The sequence below is a fragment of the Pagrus pagrus genome (assembly GCF_965226575.1).
Source record: "Pagrus pagrus genome assembly, chromosome: 16".
In the NCBI taxonomy this organism is placed as follows: Eukaryota; Metazoa; Chordata; class Actinopteri; order Spariformes; family Sparidae; genus Pagrus; species Pagrus pagrus.
The window spans coordinates 14,666,029-14,686,310 of NC_140200.1; the positions used below are offsets into that span (position 1 = coordinate 14,666,029).

At 37.7% G+C, this 20,282-nt stretch overlaps 1 protein-coding gene across 1 annotated transcript; it reads left to right on the forward strand.

The window, feature by feature from the left end:
• Window positions 1-1,064: 1,064 nt before the first annotated feature.
• slc35f6 (solute carrier family 35 member F6) lies at window positions 1,065-7,721 on the forward strand. Its single transcript, XM_084377650.1, has 6 exons — window positions 1,065-1,256; window positions 3,200-3,272; window positions 4,011-4,182; window positions 4,564-4,779; window positions 4,980-5,090; window positions 6,181-7,721. Exons 1-6 carry the CDS (start codon window positions 1,180-1,182, stop codon window positions 6,666-6,668), a joined length of 1,137 nt encoding a protein of 378 aa, XP_084233776.1. The 5' UTR covers window positions 1,065-1,179; the 3' UTR covers window positions 6,669-7,721.
• Window positions 7,722-20,282: the final 12,561 nt, after the last annotated feature.

The window sequence follows — 20,282 nt, forward strand, 5'->3', positions numbered from 1 at the left end:
TTGTAGATACTTGTAAATTAGTATTTTCATTTTATGTAACTTCACGCTTCTACTTCATTACATCTGAGAGGCAAATATTGTTCATTTCAATCCACTACATTTACCTGACAGCATTTGTTACTGGTTATTATACACATACACATAATGCACCAGTAATCTTAATCCAAGGGACCATTACTGCAGAATGCACACTTTTACTTTTGATATCTAAGTAGGCCTACATTTCACTGATGATAACTATATACTTTTATTGAAGTCATGTTTGACTGCAGGACTTTTACCTGATTATTTCACTGTGTGACATACTTTATTACTTTTTCCACACCAGGTTTTACAAAACTAAGGGCAATTTAGCCAGGAAGTGCAGGCTGGCACAACAGAAGTGCAAGTGGAGCACAAAGGTTGTCAGAGATGTGGCTCAAGCCAACCAAATCACTGTTTTGATGACTTGCAACTTGACTTAACAGAAAATGTATGACTTGAAATTCTTGAAAGTTTAAGACTTGTGACTTGACTTGAGACATGATAACTCGAATGACTTGTCGGTGTTCATTTTATGTTTTCACTTTAGCCTGTGGTCTGGCTGTCAGACTTTCCACTACTTTAAAGTGATTTAGAAGACTGAATCTCAAAATAACAAATTCAATTAATTATCATATTATCATGTTTGAACAGGTTGGATACATTGGACAATAATAGCATTATTTGACAGTTACTACTATCTTTCTAGGGAAAAGGTGACTAAACTTGCCCAAGAAAAAAAAAACTTGAGACTTGGATTTATTGATTTGAGTCACATGTCTGAAGGTTGTAAATAAAAGCACAAGATTTTGGAGAACTTGTATCCAATCTTTGAGCCACTTTTCTAAATACAGGGTAGAAGGTTTTGTAGGTGGCATTTAGCCATAAAAATAAACTAATTAGTATTAGTAAGTATGCCTTCCATCTTCCCTCTTTTAAATAAATCTTTGGGTTTCACACCTACCCTCTTTCGATTTGTTTGATTACGTTATTTCCGGGAGTCCTTGAATGCAGCGCGGTCAGCTGACTCTGAACTGTCATGTGGCGTTCAAAGGCAGAGTGAGTGAACTGTGAGAATAACAACCCGGGGCTCTGTGGACAAGAAACAACTTGGTGGTCGACTGTACCTGGTTCGTCTGTCCCGTTCACACGTCCGACATGGCTTGGACGAAATACCAGCTGTTCCTTGCGGGACTGATGCTCACAACCGGCTCTCTCAACACATTATCGGCAAAGTGAGTAGATTTAATTATGTTTCTCCATTTGGATCACGGGTTGATAATTACTTAATGTCACTGTAGGAGATTGAAAGTGTGCTAAAACAGGTTTGAACCAGTGTTTTCACATAAAGTGTGAATGAACATAAACTGTAGTGCTTGTCAGCTAACCAATTCTTAAGCTAAGTTGTCGAGCAAAGTCGTCTATTACGTTTTTGTTTCATATTTTTATCACATTTCTAGCCCACTTGTAGTTGTAGCTGCTGTAGCTGTTAGCCGCTAGCTAAACAACAAGCTAGTGGAATGTTAGCTTGTTAGCTTTCAAAGCGGCTAATTTAAACATCCCTGTGAAGCTGTGTGTGAGGAGAAGCTACATGTATCAGGAGGCTGATTTCCACGCTAGACGCTGATGTAAAGGTTATTGACACCTTGATAAGATAGCTGCCAGGAAACTGGCTCTTCAAAGAGGCTTTATCTAAAGTAAAATGTCGTGGTTATCCAAATAAACTGCTCTGTAACTGTAAAATGCATGATCACTAGGTAACAGTATCTTTGTATGCAAATGTGCTATGATGAGACATAAGTGAGGTCAAGTACTAACCTAGTTCAACCTTCTTTGTAGATCACAGGTAAATATAGTAGCTGGCATGAAAAAATAGTCGATATATATGTCAGAGCTGCAACCAATCCTAATTTTATTAACGTGCAGCCTTAAAAAATCTCAGAAAATAGTGAATAATTCACATTATATCCTCACAGACCACAAAGGGACATCTTCATATGGCTTGTTTTGTGCAACCAGTTGTTCAAAATCCAAAGACTAATTTTAATTTTATATAAAACAGATAAAAGCAACAAATCCTGGAATCTGAGAAGCGTGAAACAGTGAAAAATGACATTTAATTTGATAAGTCGTTCAAGCAGCTAGTTTCAGGTCGCAGCAGTGTAACATTTTCAAGGTATGTTGCGGCACGGAAGTTGACATTTATCACACCGTGTACATTTGCTTATCTACGGCACTGAATGATAATGATACAATAGTTGTGTTAAAACCATCACATTTGAGAAGATAATGTTTGATACTTCTCCTTGATGGATCACATAAATTATTCATGACTAATTGTTTCATGTGCGTTCCCTTCTATTCTTGCCACAGTAGGAAGGGGCTCCAGAAACCAGCTCCTTTTACTTCTCTATTAATCTGTGATGTCAGCTCTCTACTGCGTGACACACACTTCTCTGTCTTTTTGTGGGTTTTGTCAGCTGAACAAATCTTATGAATCACAGTTTGAGTGCATTGTGTGGAGTTGATACGACTGACAAAACAAGCTGTGTCATGTCGCTCAGAGAAAAGACTAAAACAACTATTAGGTCGGGTTCTACTCCGGTGCTGCCTCACTGGTTTTAAAGCCATACAGCTGAGATCAGTTACAGCTTGTAGGTTGATAGTTTTGGTGCAACTTTCACTGGAAAACATGCACCGCATGAAGTCATATAATCCAAAACACAGTGTCTGTGAATAAAAAGGGAACGTCTGGTTCAGTCAGCGGGCCCAGTTCTAGTTTCTATATCATTCATGAGCTCGGGAGTCATGCATGTGGAGGAAGTGCTGTGTCATCACCTCTCAGGACCACATTCCCTTGTCTTGCATTTTTTTAATGCAGACAGGACGCTCACATGCTGCTCATGCTTCCTCTGACTGTCTGACTACAAAAGTCAGCGGGTTATATAAAAGACACTTCAGTACTCATTAACTTCACACATAACCCTCATCAAATCATATAATCGAAACACTATGGAACGGTTATACGGCCAAGTGTAATATCCAAATCACAGGAGCTGCGAGCTTTTCATAAAAGTAAAATGTGTCACAACAAACCATCAGGGCACAAGATGAGCACCAACCACCTGTCAAATGTCGGCTAAATATTGAGTTGTAAAAATGTCTTCTTGTCTGACAGATGGGCGGACATGTTCTCAGCGAAAGGTTGCCGTGATGATCCTGAACATTCATTCTCTCACCCGTTCGTACAGGTAAGGCAACAAACTGCAAGTGACATTATTGTGTCACGCTTGAGGTACTGTCTGTAGCACAATTATCAGATGGTGTCAAAAGAGGCGCGCCAGTCCACTTTTTTGTTTTGTTTTTACTGATACCTGAATTTTAACATCTGGCAAAGCTGATAAAACCTCCATCCCTTTTAATGTTAGTTTTATACACATTACAACATTACAACAGTGTCTGTCTTGCTTTTTTGTGTTGAGAGATTAAAATATCTCCAAATTGTTATAAAACTGTTACTCCTTCACTCAGTTGCAGACTTACTAATGTTATGTTACACAAGCCCACTTGTCACTGTAACTTCTGGGGAAACACCAGAAACATGACTAAACATTACTTGAATACATTTTTAATTCATTACCTCGTCCATGAACATTTCTGCCTGAGTCACGTCAGATGATTTTGATTAGCAATGGTGGTTGTTTACCAATGAAGGATGCAACTCCCATGGTCCCGCGATACTTCACAACGTACTTAATCAATGTCTTTTGTTTTCATTGTTTTGGTTGAGAGACCCCTAGCAGCAGATATGTAGATCAATATATTTACGCAAATAAATGCTGCTGACTTGTGAGGAGCGATACATCTGAAGTGACTTATTCTGTAAACAAATCCAATCAGTGACTAATTAAATTAGATTATAACCCGTTTCCTCTCTGTGTGTCTGTCTGTCCATCTTTCTGTGTGTTTTCGCCTTCTTCATCTTCCAGGCAGTGGGGATGTTTCTGGGTGAGCTGAGCTGTCTTGCAGTCTTCTACATCTTACTTTGCCATGACAGACGTAGGCCAGAGCCCATCATGAACCCGGGCCAGAGCTTCAACCCTCTCCTCTTCTTCCCTCCCGCCATGTGTGACATGACGGCTACCTCCATCATGTATGTTGGTAAGTGAACTTTAGCCTTTTAGCCTTTTTCTGCGAAAAACGGTCACAAAACTTAGGTAAGTAGAAAATATTGCTCACAAACTTGTTTGAAGTTTTTTTTTTTTTTTGTATTTATGGAGGACATGACTTTGGAAATGTATGTTAAGGTCTATACTGCCCTTCAAAGATCAAATGTAAGGAGTCCAATTGGTGCAAACAAACAGAATTGATTATCTTCTGTTTAAAGAATCCTTTGGTCAGGAAATGAGATAAAAAAGCCAAAGATAGTGTTGTTTTTCTCAGTGTTATCACCCTCATAATGGAAGTATCATGGAAAAGAAAGCATATAGTTCTTAAATTAACTAGTATCATCCTTTTATAACGTTTTTCATGTGTTTTCAGCTCTCAATATGACCAGCGCCTCCAGCTTCCAGATGCTGCGTGGGGCCGTCATCATCTTCACCGGTCTGCTCTCTGTGGCGTTCCTGGGCCGACGCCTTGCACCCAGTCAGTGGGTCGGCATCCTCACAACCATCCTTGGCCTGGTGATCGTGGGCCTCGCCGACTTCTTCAGCGGGCACCATGATGACGAGCACAAACTCAGTGACGTCATCACGGGTTAGCACAATTTTAGTTATTATGTGCTTTATTTTTCGAAGTTGATTTTGTCCATGAAAACAGCAAGAAAAGTAACAAAGAAAAGGCAGAAACAGAACCTCAGTAAAACATAAAACTAAAGTGAAAAAAAACAGCTATATAATATTTTTCCCTTCATTAAAGCAGTAAATAAAACACCACTACTGTGTTCTGTCCTGCAGGAGACCTTCTGATCATCATGGCTCAGGTCATTGTTTCAGTGCAGATGGTCCTGGAGGAAAAGTTTGTCTACAAACACGATGTCCATCCTCTTCGGGCCGTTGGTACTGAAGGTACGGCAGTTGTTACATATAACTTGTGTTTCAGGTGTTTAGTTTGCACTCCACTAGGAAACTTAGACCTGAAGTTCTGTCGGTATTGGTGATGAACTTTTGAGTTTGGATTAGTAGCCCCCTCAACACACAAACACACAAAAGCCAATGTTAAAAGGTCAAGTAAATAATGGGGAGGGCAAAGGTCAGATGTCAAAAAACAGCAGCAGATAGAGAAGTTGTTTGTTTGTTTGCTCCATCTGTATCCTCTTTCAAACAGATTTGGATAGAAATGTCTATAATATTGTATTGTTAAGTAGCATTTGAAAGTGTTGTAGTACTCGACATCGGTCTTGGTCTCAGGACCACTTGCTTGCACAATAAATTATTATTGGTGGTTAGGTGGATGGTAACACATGGAAAAGGAGTGTTGGATAATAATGGATATGTTAATTTCAGCTCCTCAGGGTTTGTTTGTATTTGTTGCTCATAGAAAACAAAAAAAATTTCCGCACATAAAATTCATCTCTGCAATGATTTTTGATTATTTTATCAAGACGTATCTAAAGGTACTCTTATACATGTACACACATATATGCACACAGATTTACGAATTATAAATCGCCCCAAGTTTCATATATTTGAAAACATATTCACCGATACTGATATATCTGTAATAGGCCGATATCAGCTGATAACATCAACGAACCGCATGTCGGTCTGGCTCTAATATATATGGCAATAAAAGAGCTGAATGAAGATGACTTTTCATTTGTCCTGTGTGGGTGTTTTCACACAAATGCGGTTCTTTCAGATCAGTTTTAGGAGTGCCTATGGTTTGCAGATTGCACATTTTATTGTGTGTCATGCAGCGTGAGCCTCTCAAAGTCTTGGTCTTGTCTCAGGCTCGATACACTCTGGTCTCGGTCATGACTTGGTCTAACTAACTTCTTCTGGAATTAAAAAATGAATTAAATATAGCAAGGTAAATCGTTCTGTGGTTGAACTGCTCACATTAAGTGTTGCAAGAAATCAACATTTTTAGGGTTCACAAGCTAAAACCGTCATGAACCACTGATATAAGTCATACAATTCTATTCTCTGTTTCCAGGTTTCTTTGGGTTCGTCGTCCTGTCGCTGCTCCTCATCCCAATGTATTTCATCGGTGTTGGCGCCTTCAGCGACAACCCTCGCCACGTCCTCGAGGACGCGCTGGACGCCTTCTGTCAGATTGGCCACAAGCCTCTCATCCTGTTGGCTCTGCTGGGCAACACCGTCAGCATCGCCTTCTTCAACTTCGCCGGGATCAGCGTCACTAAAGAGATCAGCGCGACCACCCGCATGGTGCTGGACAGCCTGCGCACGCTGGTCATCTGGGTGGTGAGCCTGGGGCTGGGTTGGGAGCAGTTTCACGGCCTGCAGGTGCTCGGCTTCCTGGTCCTGCTGCTGGGCACGGCGCTCTACAATGGACTGCACCGCCCCCTGCTGGCCAGGTTACCGTGCTGCGCAGCGATGGTGAGCACAGACGAGGAGAGCGACCAGGGAGAAAGAGAGAGACTGCTGGGAGACGGCAGGGTGCAGGCCGGCGACGAGAGCTAAAACAGACGGGGGCTGGACTGTCTGTCAGAAACACTGCACCTTTTATGTATGCTGTGCTTTTTATATTGTTTATGTTCACGTCTCAGATTTTTAACTGACCTCACACAGTGCTGTAAAAAGTTAAAGGAATAGTTCGACGTTTTGGGAAAATGTACAGCCACACAGACTCGAGTAGCATCTAAACTAACTGTGGGTAAAAAGAAAATAATTTCCCAAATTGTTAAACTATTCCTTTAAAGAAACAGCTGGTAGAGAGAGAAGTCTGCAGGAGCTTTTATATTACAATATGTTGTTTAACGGATTCATTCAATTTAGAAACGGACAGTTCAGTCCTGTCCGTACGAAACAAAACAAAAATAATTAGAGCCTGTGTCAACATTTGCTCCTGACCTTCTTTTATAGTTTTTTAAAGGAACTTGAACTGACATGGTGCTAAATCACTAAAGCTCATGTTTATGGAATTCACACCAGATATTATGTATTTAATTTCCATTCGAAGTTTTATGCTGATTTTCTTAAACAGATTGTCACGTATCTGGTAATAGTTTTAAAATGTGCTCAAATGGTTGTGTCTCTCGATTGGAGGTTTTATTTTGTAAATGTGCCAACGTTTTTTTCCAATGTGTGCACTGTTAGCTAGTTAAATTCCTCTGTTATCAAAATGCAAACACATTTTCTTAATCTCAGTTCAGCTGAGAAGTTTTTGAAGCCATTTTAGAGGAACACGTTTGTATATTTGCTCTCTGATTCCTGTTAAATAATTTGTACAGATGTATGTAAGATTCAGACCTCCTGCACCAAGTGATTTGCACTTGTGATTGTAAATCTTGCTTCTCCTTCTCTTTTTAGTAGTTTAGGGTGTTGGCTGTAACGTGCAGTCAGAAAAAAGGGAACTGTCGTGGATTAAATCTCACTTGTTAGATGGTGCAATGGCATTTTTACTCAAACTGTGAGGCTGTGATGACCTAAAGAAAACTACAGTCTGTTGATGTGATCTGATAGAATTGTAATGTAAAGAGAGAGTTTTGAAAACAATACACTTTTAAAAACAACCCACAAGGTCTTACAACATGTTTGTGCTACTCAGTCATTACAATATTGTATTTACAGCTGATTATCTTTGTATTTTGAACTGCTGGCTGCACAAAACAAGATATTAAGACAGTGTGGCATGGCTGTTAATGTTTTCACGTTGTGGAGCTATGGAGACACCTGTTGTAGTGAGAACTACGACAGAAGCAGTGTTAAGTACCTGGACAGGTATTTGTTAGCATCACAACCATGCAAGATACAATACAAACTGAAGGGGCATTATGCAGTTTTGGAGAAGAAATTAAGACTCGGAATTTTTATATTTACTATATTAATGAGGTATTAATACAAACTCAGAAATATTTATCTTTTTTCCATAACTGAATAAACCAGACCACTGTATGAAGCTAGAAAGGTGGCAGGGTCTGCCAAATATAAACAAAGTGAAACAGTGTGGCATTGTGTTGTTCTTTAAGGTCAGTTTGTTTATTCAGTTTATTCAGTCATGAAAACAAAGAGAGTTTGAGTTTGTTAAGGCAAAAAAAATATTTTTTTTCAAAATGGCTTTGGCTCATTTTGAAAATACAGCTAATTATTTAATATCTAAATGTTTTTTATTTTCTTTATTTTTTTCGGATGGAGCTCATACAGCACAAAAGAAGGAAAGGAATGACAATCAGGATATTTGCCAATGTATTGAACATGATAAAAAAAGGGATATAAGATATATTTTTAGGCTGTATTGTGATATAAGAGTAAGTATTAGAACAAGTCGACAGTCTCGTAAGTTCAGAAAATGACATCATATAAAACCAGGAAAAGATAGCAAATAGCCATATTACCACTGATGGAATGTAACTGAGTACATTTACTCAAGGACATTTACTTAAGTACAATTTTGAGGTACTTGTATTTTACTTATAGTATTTCCATTTATGCTACTCTATACTTCTACTTCACTTAATTTGAGAGGAAAATATTGTACTTTTTACTCCATTACATTTATTTGATAACCTTAGTTACACTCCAGATTACATGCTGCATCAGAGCCGAAGAAGCAATCGGATTAAAAAAAATTAAATACTGATACCGATAAATAAAAGTCCACCCTGGTATACAGAGTACATGTAAATACTGTAGATGTTAACTGTTACTTGTACTTTTGATACATAAATCCATTTATTGTCAGAAAATGACTTCTCTTTCACAATATCTTTACTTTTACTCAAGTATGACTTATGGATACTTTATACAACACTGCATATCAACAATATCCTAAATATAACATGATATATATAATCTCATATCATGATAAAGATGTCATATAGATAAATTGTCCTACTATAACATTTTTAAATGTATATGTTACAATTACATAACCTTTAAGTTGACACATGTTTTGTGGGAGCCACACTGGCACTCATAAAATGAAAAATCAGACAAAACTTCTGATGAAATTACGATAAAAACCTGACTTTGAAGTTCAAACAACACCAGCTCAGTGTAGTAACGTGAGGCGAACAGCCAGCAGAGGCTGTTCAGTCCAGTGTCACCAGTCCCAACACCAGCAGCTGACACCTGCCTTCACTTCCTGAGTCGACCCAACATCCTCCCTAAAGACCCTTCTCATGCTTCACTGGAGGTCAAAGGTTAAACACGGGACTCCCTCGAGATCTGAACGCACGACCCCGTCCAGGAACAGGAGCAGGGTGACGGGAAATGTGTTAATTGGGCAAATTCACACGTAGAAGGTTCAAATTATCTTAACAAAATAAGAATGTTGTCTTTATAATGGGTGTGTTTAATTAAAGAATTAGTAGGTGGGCGGCTGTTTATTTTATATTTTTTGTTAGTTTGCTTTATGTTTCAGGCCAAAACCACGCTGCAGACATGTCACGGTGATACACAGTTTAGCCACTAGATGGCAGCATTTTGCTAGAAAATGAAGCCAATTTCTTTAGTGTGTGTGTGTGTGTGTGTGTGTGTGTGTGTGTGTGTGTGTGTGTGTGTGGCTGGTTTTAGTTATGGGCTGCTACCTCGTCAATGTGCTGAGGAAAAAGACATCACATCATGTTGTCTGCAGTAACATTGTGGACATAAATATGAATATATATAATGTATATAAGTATGCTATAGTGTAAAAGACTTTAAGGAGACTTATAAAACATGTTAAATGAGCAGCAGGACCATTGCAAGTCAGAGTTATACGACAAAGTCTATAACTGTGTGATAAGAATGAAATATAAATATTTTATTATGGCATATTATTATTTAAATTTAAAAGACGAACCAATTTTACAGATTTCGTTTCAGGGAGATGTGTTTATAGTGCAGCAGCTGGACAGTTGGATCAGTCTTCAACGAATGAAATAAAATGAGATAAAATAAGCCAGAAGCACCAGAAGAAGAAGACGCTCCTGGGACTGTGTGGAAAAACATTTCCAGTAGCTTTTCTCTGGACAAAACTGCCCCATGCGATCTTTCCTGTCCTCCCCTGAGACCAACTCGTCAAAAATAAGCCTGTGAAATACTGAGATAGATAGATAGATAGATAGATAGATAGATAGATAGATAGATAGATAGATAGATGGATGGAGAGATGGATAGATAGATAATTTCTCTGCACCAATCAGAATTTGAAAGCAGAATTTTCCACATTTAACACATAATAATCATGTTGTCTTGAACATAATCTTCAGATTTGTATATAGTTTCTCAGACCTGCTGCTGTTTGGAGTTCATCGGCTGATGAATCGTATTTTTCCACCGCTGCTGCAGTTAAACACCAGCGGATTGATTTGCCCGAGATGTGAACTATTATTAAAGCTGCAGGGTGAGATGATCTGCTCTGCATCAGCCTGCTGCGAACACACAGCCTCACTGACCTCAATGAGGTCTACGGCGTACATTTACAAGTAATGGTGGCGTGAAAGAAGAGTACATTTCCTTCTGAAAGGCAGCACAAAGTGGCATCAAATGTAAATACTCAAGTCAAGTAAAAGTACCTCATAATTGTACAGAGTTAAACTGGGGTTATGGATGCTGGCAGGGTCCGCCACATATAAGCACAGTAAAACAGTATGAAACTGTGTTGTCCTTTAAGGTCAGTTTGTTTATTCAGTTTATTCAGTCATCAAAATAAAGAGAGTTTGTTTATTAGGTTTGTTTAGACATAGAAAAATCAGTCAATAAATGTATTTCTTCCCCAAAACTACATATTGCACCTTTAACTCCACGTTATGAAAAGGTCCAATATTGCAGCTCAACTGGACTCAGATCATATAAGCGAATGACTGAGGAGGATCAGTCCCATCACAGCCGTGTGTTTCCTTTTGTGGTAGCATATTTTTCACCCTGCAGAGTCAGAGTTTAAAACATTAAGTGGTCATTAGCTGGACATTGGAGTGGTAGACTAATCACACTCACCCCCGCCTGCCCTCAGCTGTAAACACCCTGAAGGAGCTGCTTTAATGGAAGCTTTTTAAATATGATGGTGACTCAGTGCCTTTGAGCAAAGCCATCTGTTTACATTAAAACAGATTAAAGTCGCCTCTTGTGCGGCAGGTTCGGGGCTCCTCTACAGCTCCAGTGTGCAGAATGTACACACGGTTAAATCACATACTGTAAGCTAAATACTGCAGCAGGAGAGACTAATGGAAACACAAAAGGTCATAATAACAAACCATTAGGCCTGCTGCTGCTGCTGCTGCTGCTGCTGCTGCTACACAGTGTGGCGAGCTGCCACGAGGAGCAGAAGGCACTGATATGTTTGAATGATCCTGTGCTAATAAAGTGAAAAATCTGATGTAAGTGATCATGTTCAACTGACAGCTTTGTCCTAATAATTGAGCGGTTTGCAGTCATTTTGTTTTTGTTTTTACATTGACTACCTGGCTCCAGCATGAGAAATCAACGTTTCAAAGTGTAACCGTCCACCAGCCACTTACAAATAAATGTTCAAATTCTCCACTCAATAGTAAATCTTTATTATCTGTCTGAAATCTGTGCTATTTTGTCAGTATATTTGGCTGGTGGCTGGTAATTTCACACCCTGTCTGGTTCAAAATGCTTTTATTTTGAAAAAAAAAAAAAAACTGCGTCAGAAAGCTACAAAAATGAGTGTGTTTAACTTGAAACAATTTGGGAGATACATTAAGGTCAGTGTTGTAAAATGTACACAAGAGTAATACCTGAGTAAATGTAAAGCTTTAGTGTTAAAGTATGACTTTGGTGAAAGTGACGTTTACTTATACGATGAATAAAAGTCTTACAGCATAAACTTAAGTATCCAAATTGTCTATAAATAAATGTACTTAAGTTTTAAAAGTAGCCTACATGTTAAAGTAAATTATACAAATATTAATGTGTGTACTGTTTATTGGAGTATATATATATTTTAGTTTTGTATTTGTCTATAAAATAAATTATTTCAAAAATGTGTTAAAAGCAACTAGTAACTAAAGTTATCATATAAATATAGTGGAGGTATAAAGCAGAAATACCCAAGTAAACTTTAAAATTGTACCTAAGACAAGTAGTTTCTGCAGAATGAGTACTTTTACATTTTGCTGATAATACTACTGTACTTAAGTGTGAATGTGATATAATCACCAAGTAGTTTCACATGAGAACACAAACGAACACAGACTGTGTCTCTCCGCTTACACTGTTTCTATTTTTTTTTTTTCTGATTATTTAGTTACTCTTTAGTTTGAGCAATGATTCATTTGTAATCTGTTCCAGTCAAAATGAAAATGTAATTTGTAATGATAAATAAATAAATAAATAAATAAGAAGTAGAAGGGAGAACATTCTGTCACTGGGGGGAGCTGCTTGTACATTTATTTTCTTCATGTTTAATGTTACTAATCAGTAATCTTTTGGACTAACTAACTAATTTAATGTGTATAGCCTTGTTTTCAGTATATGTAGGCTACTTTACTTGAGTATTACTATTACAGGTACTTTTACGCCATTTCAGAAGGAAATATTGTATTTTCCTGTTCAATTTCACACCTTTACTAATTTAAGATTTTACTTCCTTGGCACAAATATTTCATATTTATATAATTCACATGTAGAAAAAAACAATCGCTTCAGAAAACACCCAGTTCAAATGTGACGTTATTTCATTTCCACATGTTAAAATTTCAGCTCAAATGTGAAAATATTCAATTCAGATGTGAAAAGGCAAAATTGACTGTAATGTATAGATTTTTTTGAAGTCAACTCTCATTTTTTCATTAACTTATTTAGCTTATTTTTCATTTATTTCCCTCACATAGTTCTTTGTCTTGCTCACCTCTTTGTCTTTGGGTTGCTGTAACATGTGAATGTCTCCTCGGGGATCCGTAAGGTCTAATATTATCTCTCCTATCTTATATACAAAACTATATTTTAACTTAAATGTGAAATACGAAGCATTGTTACAGCTTAACTTAAGAGTTTTGGCATAAAGTACAGAAGTAAAATGCCACTTACAGTTTCATGTAACAATAGGCCTCCTCCTGCATAATAAGTACTTAAAGTACACGTTGCTGATGATGCCTCTGTACCTTTACTTCAGTTTTGAATGCAGAGTTGTCCAGAATAAAAAAAGCAAAGATTGAAACAAAGATCTTTGTGATTTGATTTAAATGTCAGTCATGTTTCCTCAGAGCTACACTACGACAGATGACAGGGTCACGCAGACACTGTCGGACTCTGATCTTTAACCTCCAACATGCAAACTAAAAGCCATTAGATCTCCACCTCAGACGCAGTTCAGCATTTGAAATATATCGCCTGTGTTGAGGATCACATAAACGAGACAGTCTTGTTTTGAATTGACTTGAGACAACATCCCTCAGTTCTTTTTTTTTTCTCCTCTCTTCTCTGTGGAAATGGTGGCAGAGTGCCATACAGAAGGCTGTGTACAATGGCCCAGGTCCCATTAAATCTGCGAAAGTTCCTTCCCGAGGCAAACATTGCCAGAAATAGTAATCTTGGCTTGGGGCTGGAGTCTTTCAGAGGGGGAGCAATAATTCTCAGAGTAATAATGGAAATCATTTAATTCTGTCCCGCAGCCTCTGATCCAGCAGCAGAGCTACAGTCCGAGGTGCTCGTTCACTTTTCCTCCGCCTGATAAGACTTCCTGAAAAACACACAGCGAGCAATCAGGCCACAACAATAGGCTGCGTCAGAGGCTTTAAACTCCAGGCAGTCAACAGTGCAAGGCAGCAACGGCTTTGTTTTCATCCACGCTGAGCATGTGACTCATAAACACTGTTTGTTTGAGCTGCGGAGTGTAAAGAAGAGCTGCTGCCTCCTCTGAGATGATTAGACAACAAATCAGTCAGATGTGTTTTAGTCAGTTTGTCATTTTTATCATGTTTTAACAGGGAGGGAGCTGTTTGTTATGAATGAATCACATCTCTTTCACAACACAAATGGTCACAAATATGTTTTGGTCTGTAATAAACAGTGGATTTGAAGTACACTATTATGAGCCAAATGCACTTAGAAATATCAAAATAATTCTTGTTCCACAGAAAAATGTCCCCTGTGACCGATATATTGCTACATATGACATTAGCAGATCATTATTATTGATTCATCGGTGCTTTAGCAGCATTTTACTGGTGTAGCTTGTTGAGGAGGAGCTTTTATATACAGTTACTGTGGGTAGTTCAGTGCAGTTGTCCCTACACAGGTGTGAGGCCCCTCCAGGAGGTCACATGGGTCAGATTACTTTGAAGTGTAGTCAGCTACTTGATAATTACACAAGATTTTTTTGTAGTTTTGTCAAAAGTATCCAGAAGTCATACTTGAGTAAAAGTAAAGAGTTAAAATATAACTTTGGTAAAAGTTGAAGTCATCCATATGAATAGTAATGGTGAGTAAAAAGTCCAGAAGCATTTGATCTTAAATGTACTTAGGTATCAAAAGTATGTTTTTGGCCTAAATGTAATTAAATATCAAAAGTACAAGTAAAAGTACATTATACATTACTACATGTATCTACAATATACTGTATACCATGGGCCAACTGCTTATCAGCTGTGCCATTTTGAGGTATTTGTACTTTACTTCCATTTTCTGATACTTTATGTTTCCACTCACAATATTGTAGTTTTTACAACTTTACATTTATTTGATAACTTTTGTCACTAGTTACTTTGCAGATTACATAATTCATCAGAGCAAAAGTCGTGCATTTCTAAATTAATTTATTTTATCTGAAATCGACCAGGCTCATAATCAGTGGCGTATAGCATATATAGTACATACATTTAATTATATGTATAAGTTACTTTTAGTCTTACTTTTGATACTTAATTACATTTATTGCCAGAAAATTACTTTTGATAATTTTATGTGTTTAGGCCTAAAAATGTTATTTAAATTAAACCACACTAGAAGTTCAGTATTTAAATGTGGAATCAATGCAATTTATACCTTAACTTTTACAGTCTTTGTGCAAAATCTTAATCTGAAAAGTTTTTTCATTCGTCAAATAAACTGACTTTCCACTACAGAACTGAAATGCATGAATATTCTTGTGGGACACGAACAGTTGGAAAAACAGATTCATAAAATACTGAGACTATGAGGCGATTAACAATTTATAATGTCAAGATCAATATTCTGTTTTCCAAACTACTTCAGAAGAAGAGAGTCAGACTAACAGTGAGTCCTCTGTCGCTGAAGACGGATTGTAGTGTGGAGAGCTCACGGTCCTTTAAACAGAGACAGGAGTCGCTGGCACTGGCAGTAATCCCACCTGCCATCAGTTATACAGCTCCACAGAGGACGCGGCTGGAAAAGAGAAATAAAGGTGAATAATGGTATCCAGCAGGGCTCCGGCTGAAAAAGTCATATTTCAGTTTTTACAGGTGATTTGTGGATAAAAGGTGTGTTTTTTGTTTCAGACCTGAACTTGTACAGTCTGCAGCCCTGATGTGAGTTTCAGGTTTATTCTTACGTGCAGAAGAAAAATACACTCTCCTCTGAAGAGCACGCATAAAAATCAAGTAGAGGGTGATTTAAAACACGCGCACACACATCATATAAAACCAAGGAATGGATAATTAATTCAGCAGTAAAACAATCATAAAACAATGTAATGTCTGTACTCAGTGGTACAAATTCTGGTGTTTTCATGTGCACAATTACCTCCTGCATCCTCCACACGTCTGCAGGCTTCACTGAAAAAGAGATCAAGTGTCAGAGCTGGTGAAACTCTCAGCTCGCATTCCTTCTCTCCTCCTTCTTGTGTGTCATGGCAGAAATATAATCAGGATTTGTGCTTATTCACACAAATGTTATCATGGTTTCTTGACTCTTTGCAGCTCGTGTAGTGTCCACGACTGCCACACCAGAATCCAGAGTTCACATCCAGTCTGTGTTCGGTTCACGCAACAGAAGGACTTTGGTTCAAGAAAGTTTGGTAAGAAAAATATATTCTCTGTTTTTTAAACAGTTAAGAAATGTAATCTGTAAATTTCACTTTGGTGAAGGTTGGGGAACGATTGTGAGTTTGGTAATATGGAAATAAAAATCTAAATAATCCTTAGGCCTCGACTTCCAACTGGTGTTGGAGGACAACCCGTGCACATTTACACGAATCCTATGGATTAAACTTACTTTATAAACTGCTGTGATATATACAGTATGTAACCTTTTATTTAAGTAGGAAGTCACATTGAGATTAAAATCTTTTACAAGTGAGACCAAACCAAGGCAGATTCAAGATAGCAGCGTCGAGAAGATTAAATAGTAAGCAGTAAGTACAAAAATACATTTCATGATAAAGTGCATGATGCTGCTTTGTGTTCTGGATGTTACATTTCTGTAATTCTTACAATTTTAATGTAGATTATGAAGTAAAGAAACTTCAGTCTTTACTTTAGGAAACATTAAAATGTTTGCTCCATTCTTGTCAGGATTAAGTTAAAATCCTGTGTGTGTGTGTGTGTGTGTGTGTGTGTGTGTGTGTGTGTGTGTGTGTGTGTGTGTGTGTGTGCAATTCTTCAGGGACACTGAAGTAAAATGAAAAGCTGTTTTCGAAAGAGGTTTACAGATGTTTGTGCTCCCCCGTGGCCTAAAAATCCTATTCAATGTTATGAACATTTTGTTATGTATCGAAAATGTATCGTTATTGTGATATGAGACTAGATATCGTATTAGATTTTGTATATCGTTATATCTAACCCATCGTCTGAACTGTTCTACTTGTTCTCATAGGTGTCATTTATACTGGTGACGCTGGACATGACCCCACCACTGACGCCTACATCACTTTTTAAGAGCATTATTAGTTCAAATGTGCTTATAAAAAAGCAATCTGTTGTCAAAACTTATATTGACTCTGAACATCTGAAACATTTTTGCACAGTATCCATGCGCCCGTACGAGCTTTGCTTTCTCGCTCTGTTCTCTCCAACAGCCAGCTGAAACTCACACTGCTGCAGTATCCACACAGGCCCGCCTCCTCTCGCTCTTTTCACTATGGTCAGAAGTAATTTATCTTAAATGTTGCTGTGTTTAAAGGGCCACTATGTAGTTTTGTAGAAGATTTTTTTTATATTAACAATATTAATGAGGTAATAATACAACTCAGAAATGTTTATTTTTCCATAACTGAATAAACAAGTTCTCAGGGGAAAATAAGGTCCCAGAACACTGGTTGAAGCTGGAAAGGTGGCAGGGTCCGCCACATATAAACAAAGTAAAACAGTATGAAACTGTGTTGTCCTTTAAGGTCCGTTTGTTTATTCAGTCATGAAAACAAAGAGAGTTTGTTTATTTAGTTTGTTTAGACATTAAACAAAAACAGTCAATGAGGATCTTTCTCTTCTGATTAAAATTGCTTCCACAAAACTACACAGTGCACCTTTAACACACAAGCCTTGTCATATTTATCTTTTAATAATAATCTGAAATGTTTGCCTTCAGTGCTGTTTCAGTTTTTCAGTATCAAGTAACTTTTCAAAGCATTTTGTCGAAGTTAGAAATTCCAGTATCGTGCACCAGGAAGTGTTAACTTACAAATGAGATCAAATGAATGTTGATGCACCATTATAAAAAATGTTCCTGTCATAATCATTTACTCTAACCTCAAACAATCCCCTCATTACATTGCCTCAATCACATGTCAACCGAATGTTGGAGAAACTGACTATCAAAGGAAAACCTGAGGTCTTTCAAGAAATGTGGGGGCATTTCTTATATTTCATGGAAGAAAATCCTTCGGGTCCTGCACTGAGTACTCAAATAAATCTTCAGCTCTTATACATTGTTGGAACATAATACTTCTTAAGAAGAAGAAGAAGAAGAAAAAGAAGAAGAATATTTATTTGATCACTCAAAAAGTGATAAAGTGGTGATACTTTACTTAATTATTATGCCCAACAATTATTGAGGTTTTTGGTCAAAAATTTCTTGATATTTGATATTTGATTTTTAACATTTATGAAGTGTTTTTGAAGAGATGTGAACATTTCTAAATACATATTGTGTATATAAAAATATTGAGATATTTTTTTAAGGCCATGTAGCCCCAGTGCCTCCTATTACTTCAACAGTAACACATTTTATTGTACTTTCTATCAGTTGAACAAGGCACCAATTTATAAATTCTCCAAGGCAATAAAAAAACATGCTCTCCAGAGTGATGGATGTATATCACACTAAGAAGTAAGAACTAAATTTATCCTGTCCTGCTCTCCCTGCAGCTCCAGAGCCTGAGTTCTTAAAGGCTGATCTGAGGCCTGAGGAGCTCATCAGCACCTGAAATAACTCGAGGCGTGCTGCGTCTGCCACATCCTCTTCCCTGGATTGTTTTGACTGCGTGATGGAGGGCAAACGTTATACAAAAAAAAAAAAAAAAAAAAAATCTCATTTCTAATTTTAACCCGGAAAAGTGTCACTCGAAAACAGCATGATAGGAGGCAGTCAGGGTCATCGGCCCTTCCGGCCGCATGAATCAAGAGTAAATGAAGGCGCGGGGCTTCAGAGGCCCATTGTTCCAACACATGAGAGAGGAGACACATGCGATCACACACAAACAGCATGCAGGCACGACAGCGAGGGAGAAAGCTCCTTTTAATTGAGAGTTAAAGAAAGTATATGATAACAAAGCTGCTCTTATTATCGCAAATATATATATATAAAATAATAATGTTATTTTAGGTCGATCGAGCCAATAAAACTCGTGTTGCTGCTGGGAAAATAAATAAAAGTCGTGTTTTTTTCTCTTCAACAATTTAAATCCTTTATTGTAAAAAATGTTATTGGCCAGGACCCAACGTGTGAATCTTGAGAGGCGGATGAAGTATCGTCTCTGAAGTTAATTGTGTTTTGGTTGCGGAGGGGAATAGGTTTCCTCTGTTTATTATGAGCGTGGGGACGGATTTGCGTCACCGTGCAACTTGCAGGTCGAGATAAAGTTGCACAAATATTGAACAAGGGAAGCTCTAACAGTCATTATAAAGCCTCCCCCCCTCCGCTCCGGAAGAAATAAGGATTTCTGCTGTATCCTAAAATACTAAAGCTGGTTCTATTTCGGGGGCGAATCTAGCAGGAATATCCGCTCATTTAACACGAATCACAGCCCATCAAAAACAGGATGAGACGGAGCTAATAGAGGCTCTCCTGGGCGAGGGGCTGTGTGATTGCACGCCCGATTTTAAAGGTGCAATACGTCGTTTTTCAGCGGGGGAAGAAATAATATCTTCATTGACTGAAACTAAATAAGCAAACTCTTTTTGTTTTCATGACTGAATAAACAAACTGACCTTAAAGGACAACACAGTTTCATACTGATTTACTTTGTTTATATGTGGCGGACCCTGCCACCTTTCTAGCTTCAAACAGTGTTCTGGGGACCTTATTTTCCTCTGAGAACAGCTTGTTTGTTCAGTTATGGTTTTATTATTACCTCATTAATATTGTTAATATTGTAAGTTCTGAATTCCTTTAGCAAAACTACATAGTGCCCCTTTAATGTCATAAAAGATAGGTAGGTAAGTTAGAAGAGGGTGGAAGGCAACATAGGGAATAACGAATATACAAAAATCGGTACGTTAAAAAAACTCATTTTTGACTTCATTTTCTTCTACGAAGGGGGACAAGGGGGCTCATGACCTCATTAGTGTTTCCAACATCCTGCTTACGGCCCTGATGATTTATTGTTTTATTGTTCATTTTGATCCCACAACAACTTTCATCTGTGTAACTTTTTTATGCCTAAACAAACTAAATAAACAAAGTCTTTTGTTTCCATGACTGAATAAACTGAATAAACAAACTGGCCTTAAAGGACAACAAAGTTTTATAGTGTTTTACTTTGTTTATATGTGGCGGACCCTGCCACCTTTCTAGCTTCAAACAGTGTTGTGGGACCTTATTTTCCTCTGAGAACAACTTGTTTATTCAGTAATGGAGAAATAAGTTTTATTACCTTATTAATATTGTTAATATTAAAATGATGAGTTTGAAAACTACACAGTGTCCCTTTAAACAGCTAATTATGTTCTCTTTTTCCTATTCCTTCTTTATTTATTTTATATTTCTTTTCTTTTTTTGCCAGCATGTTGAAAA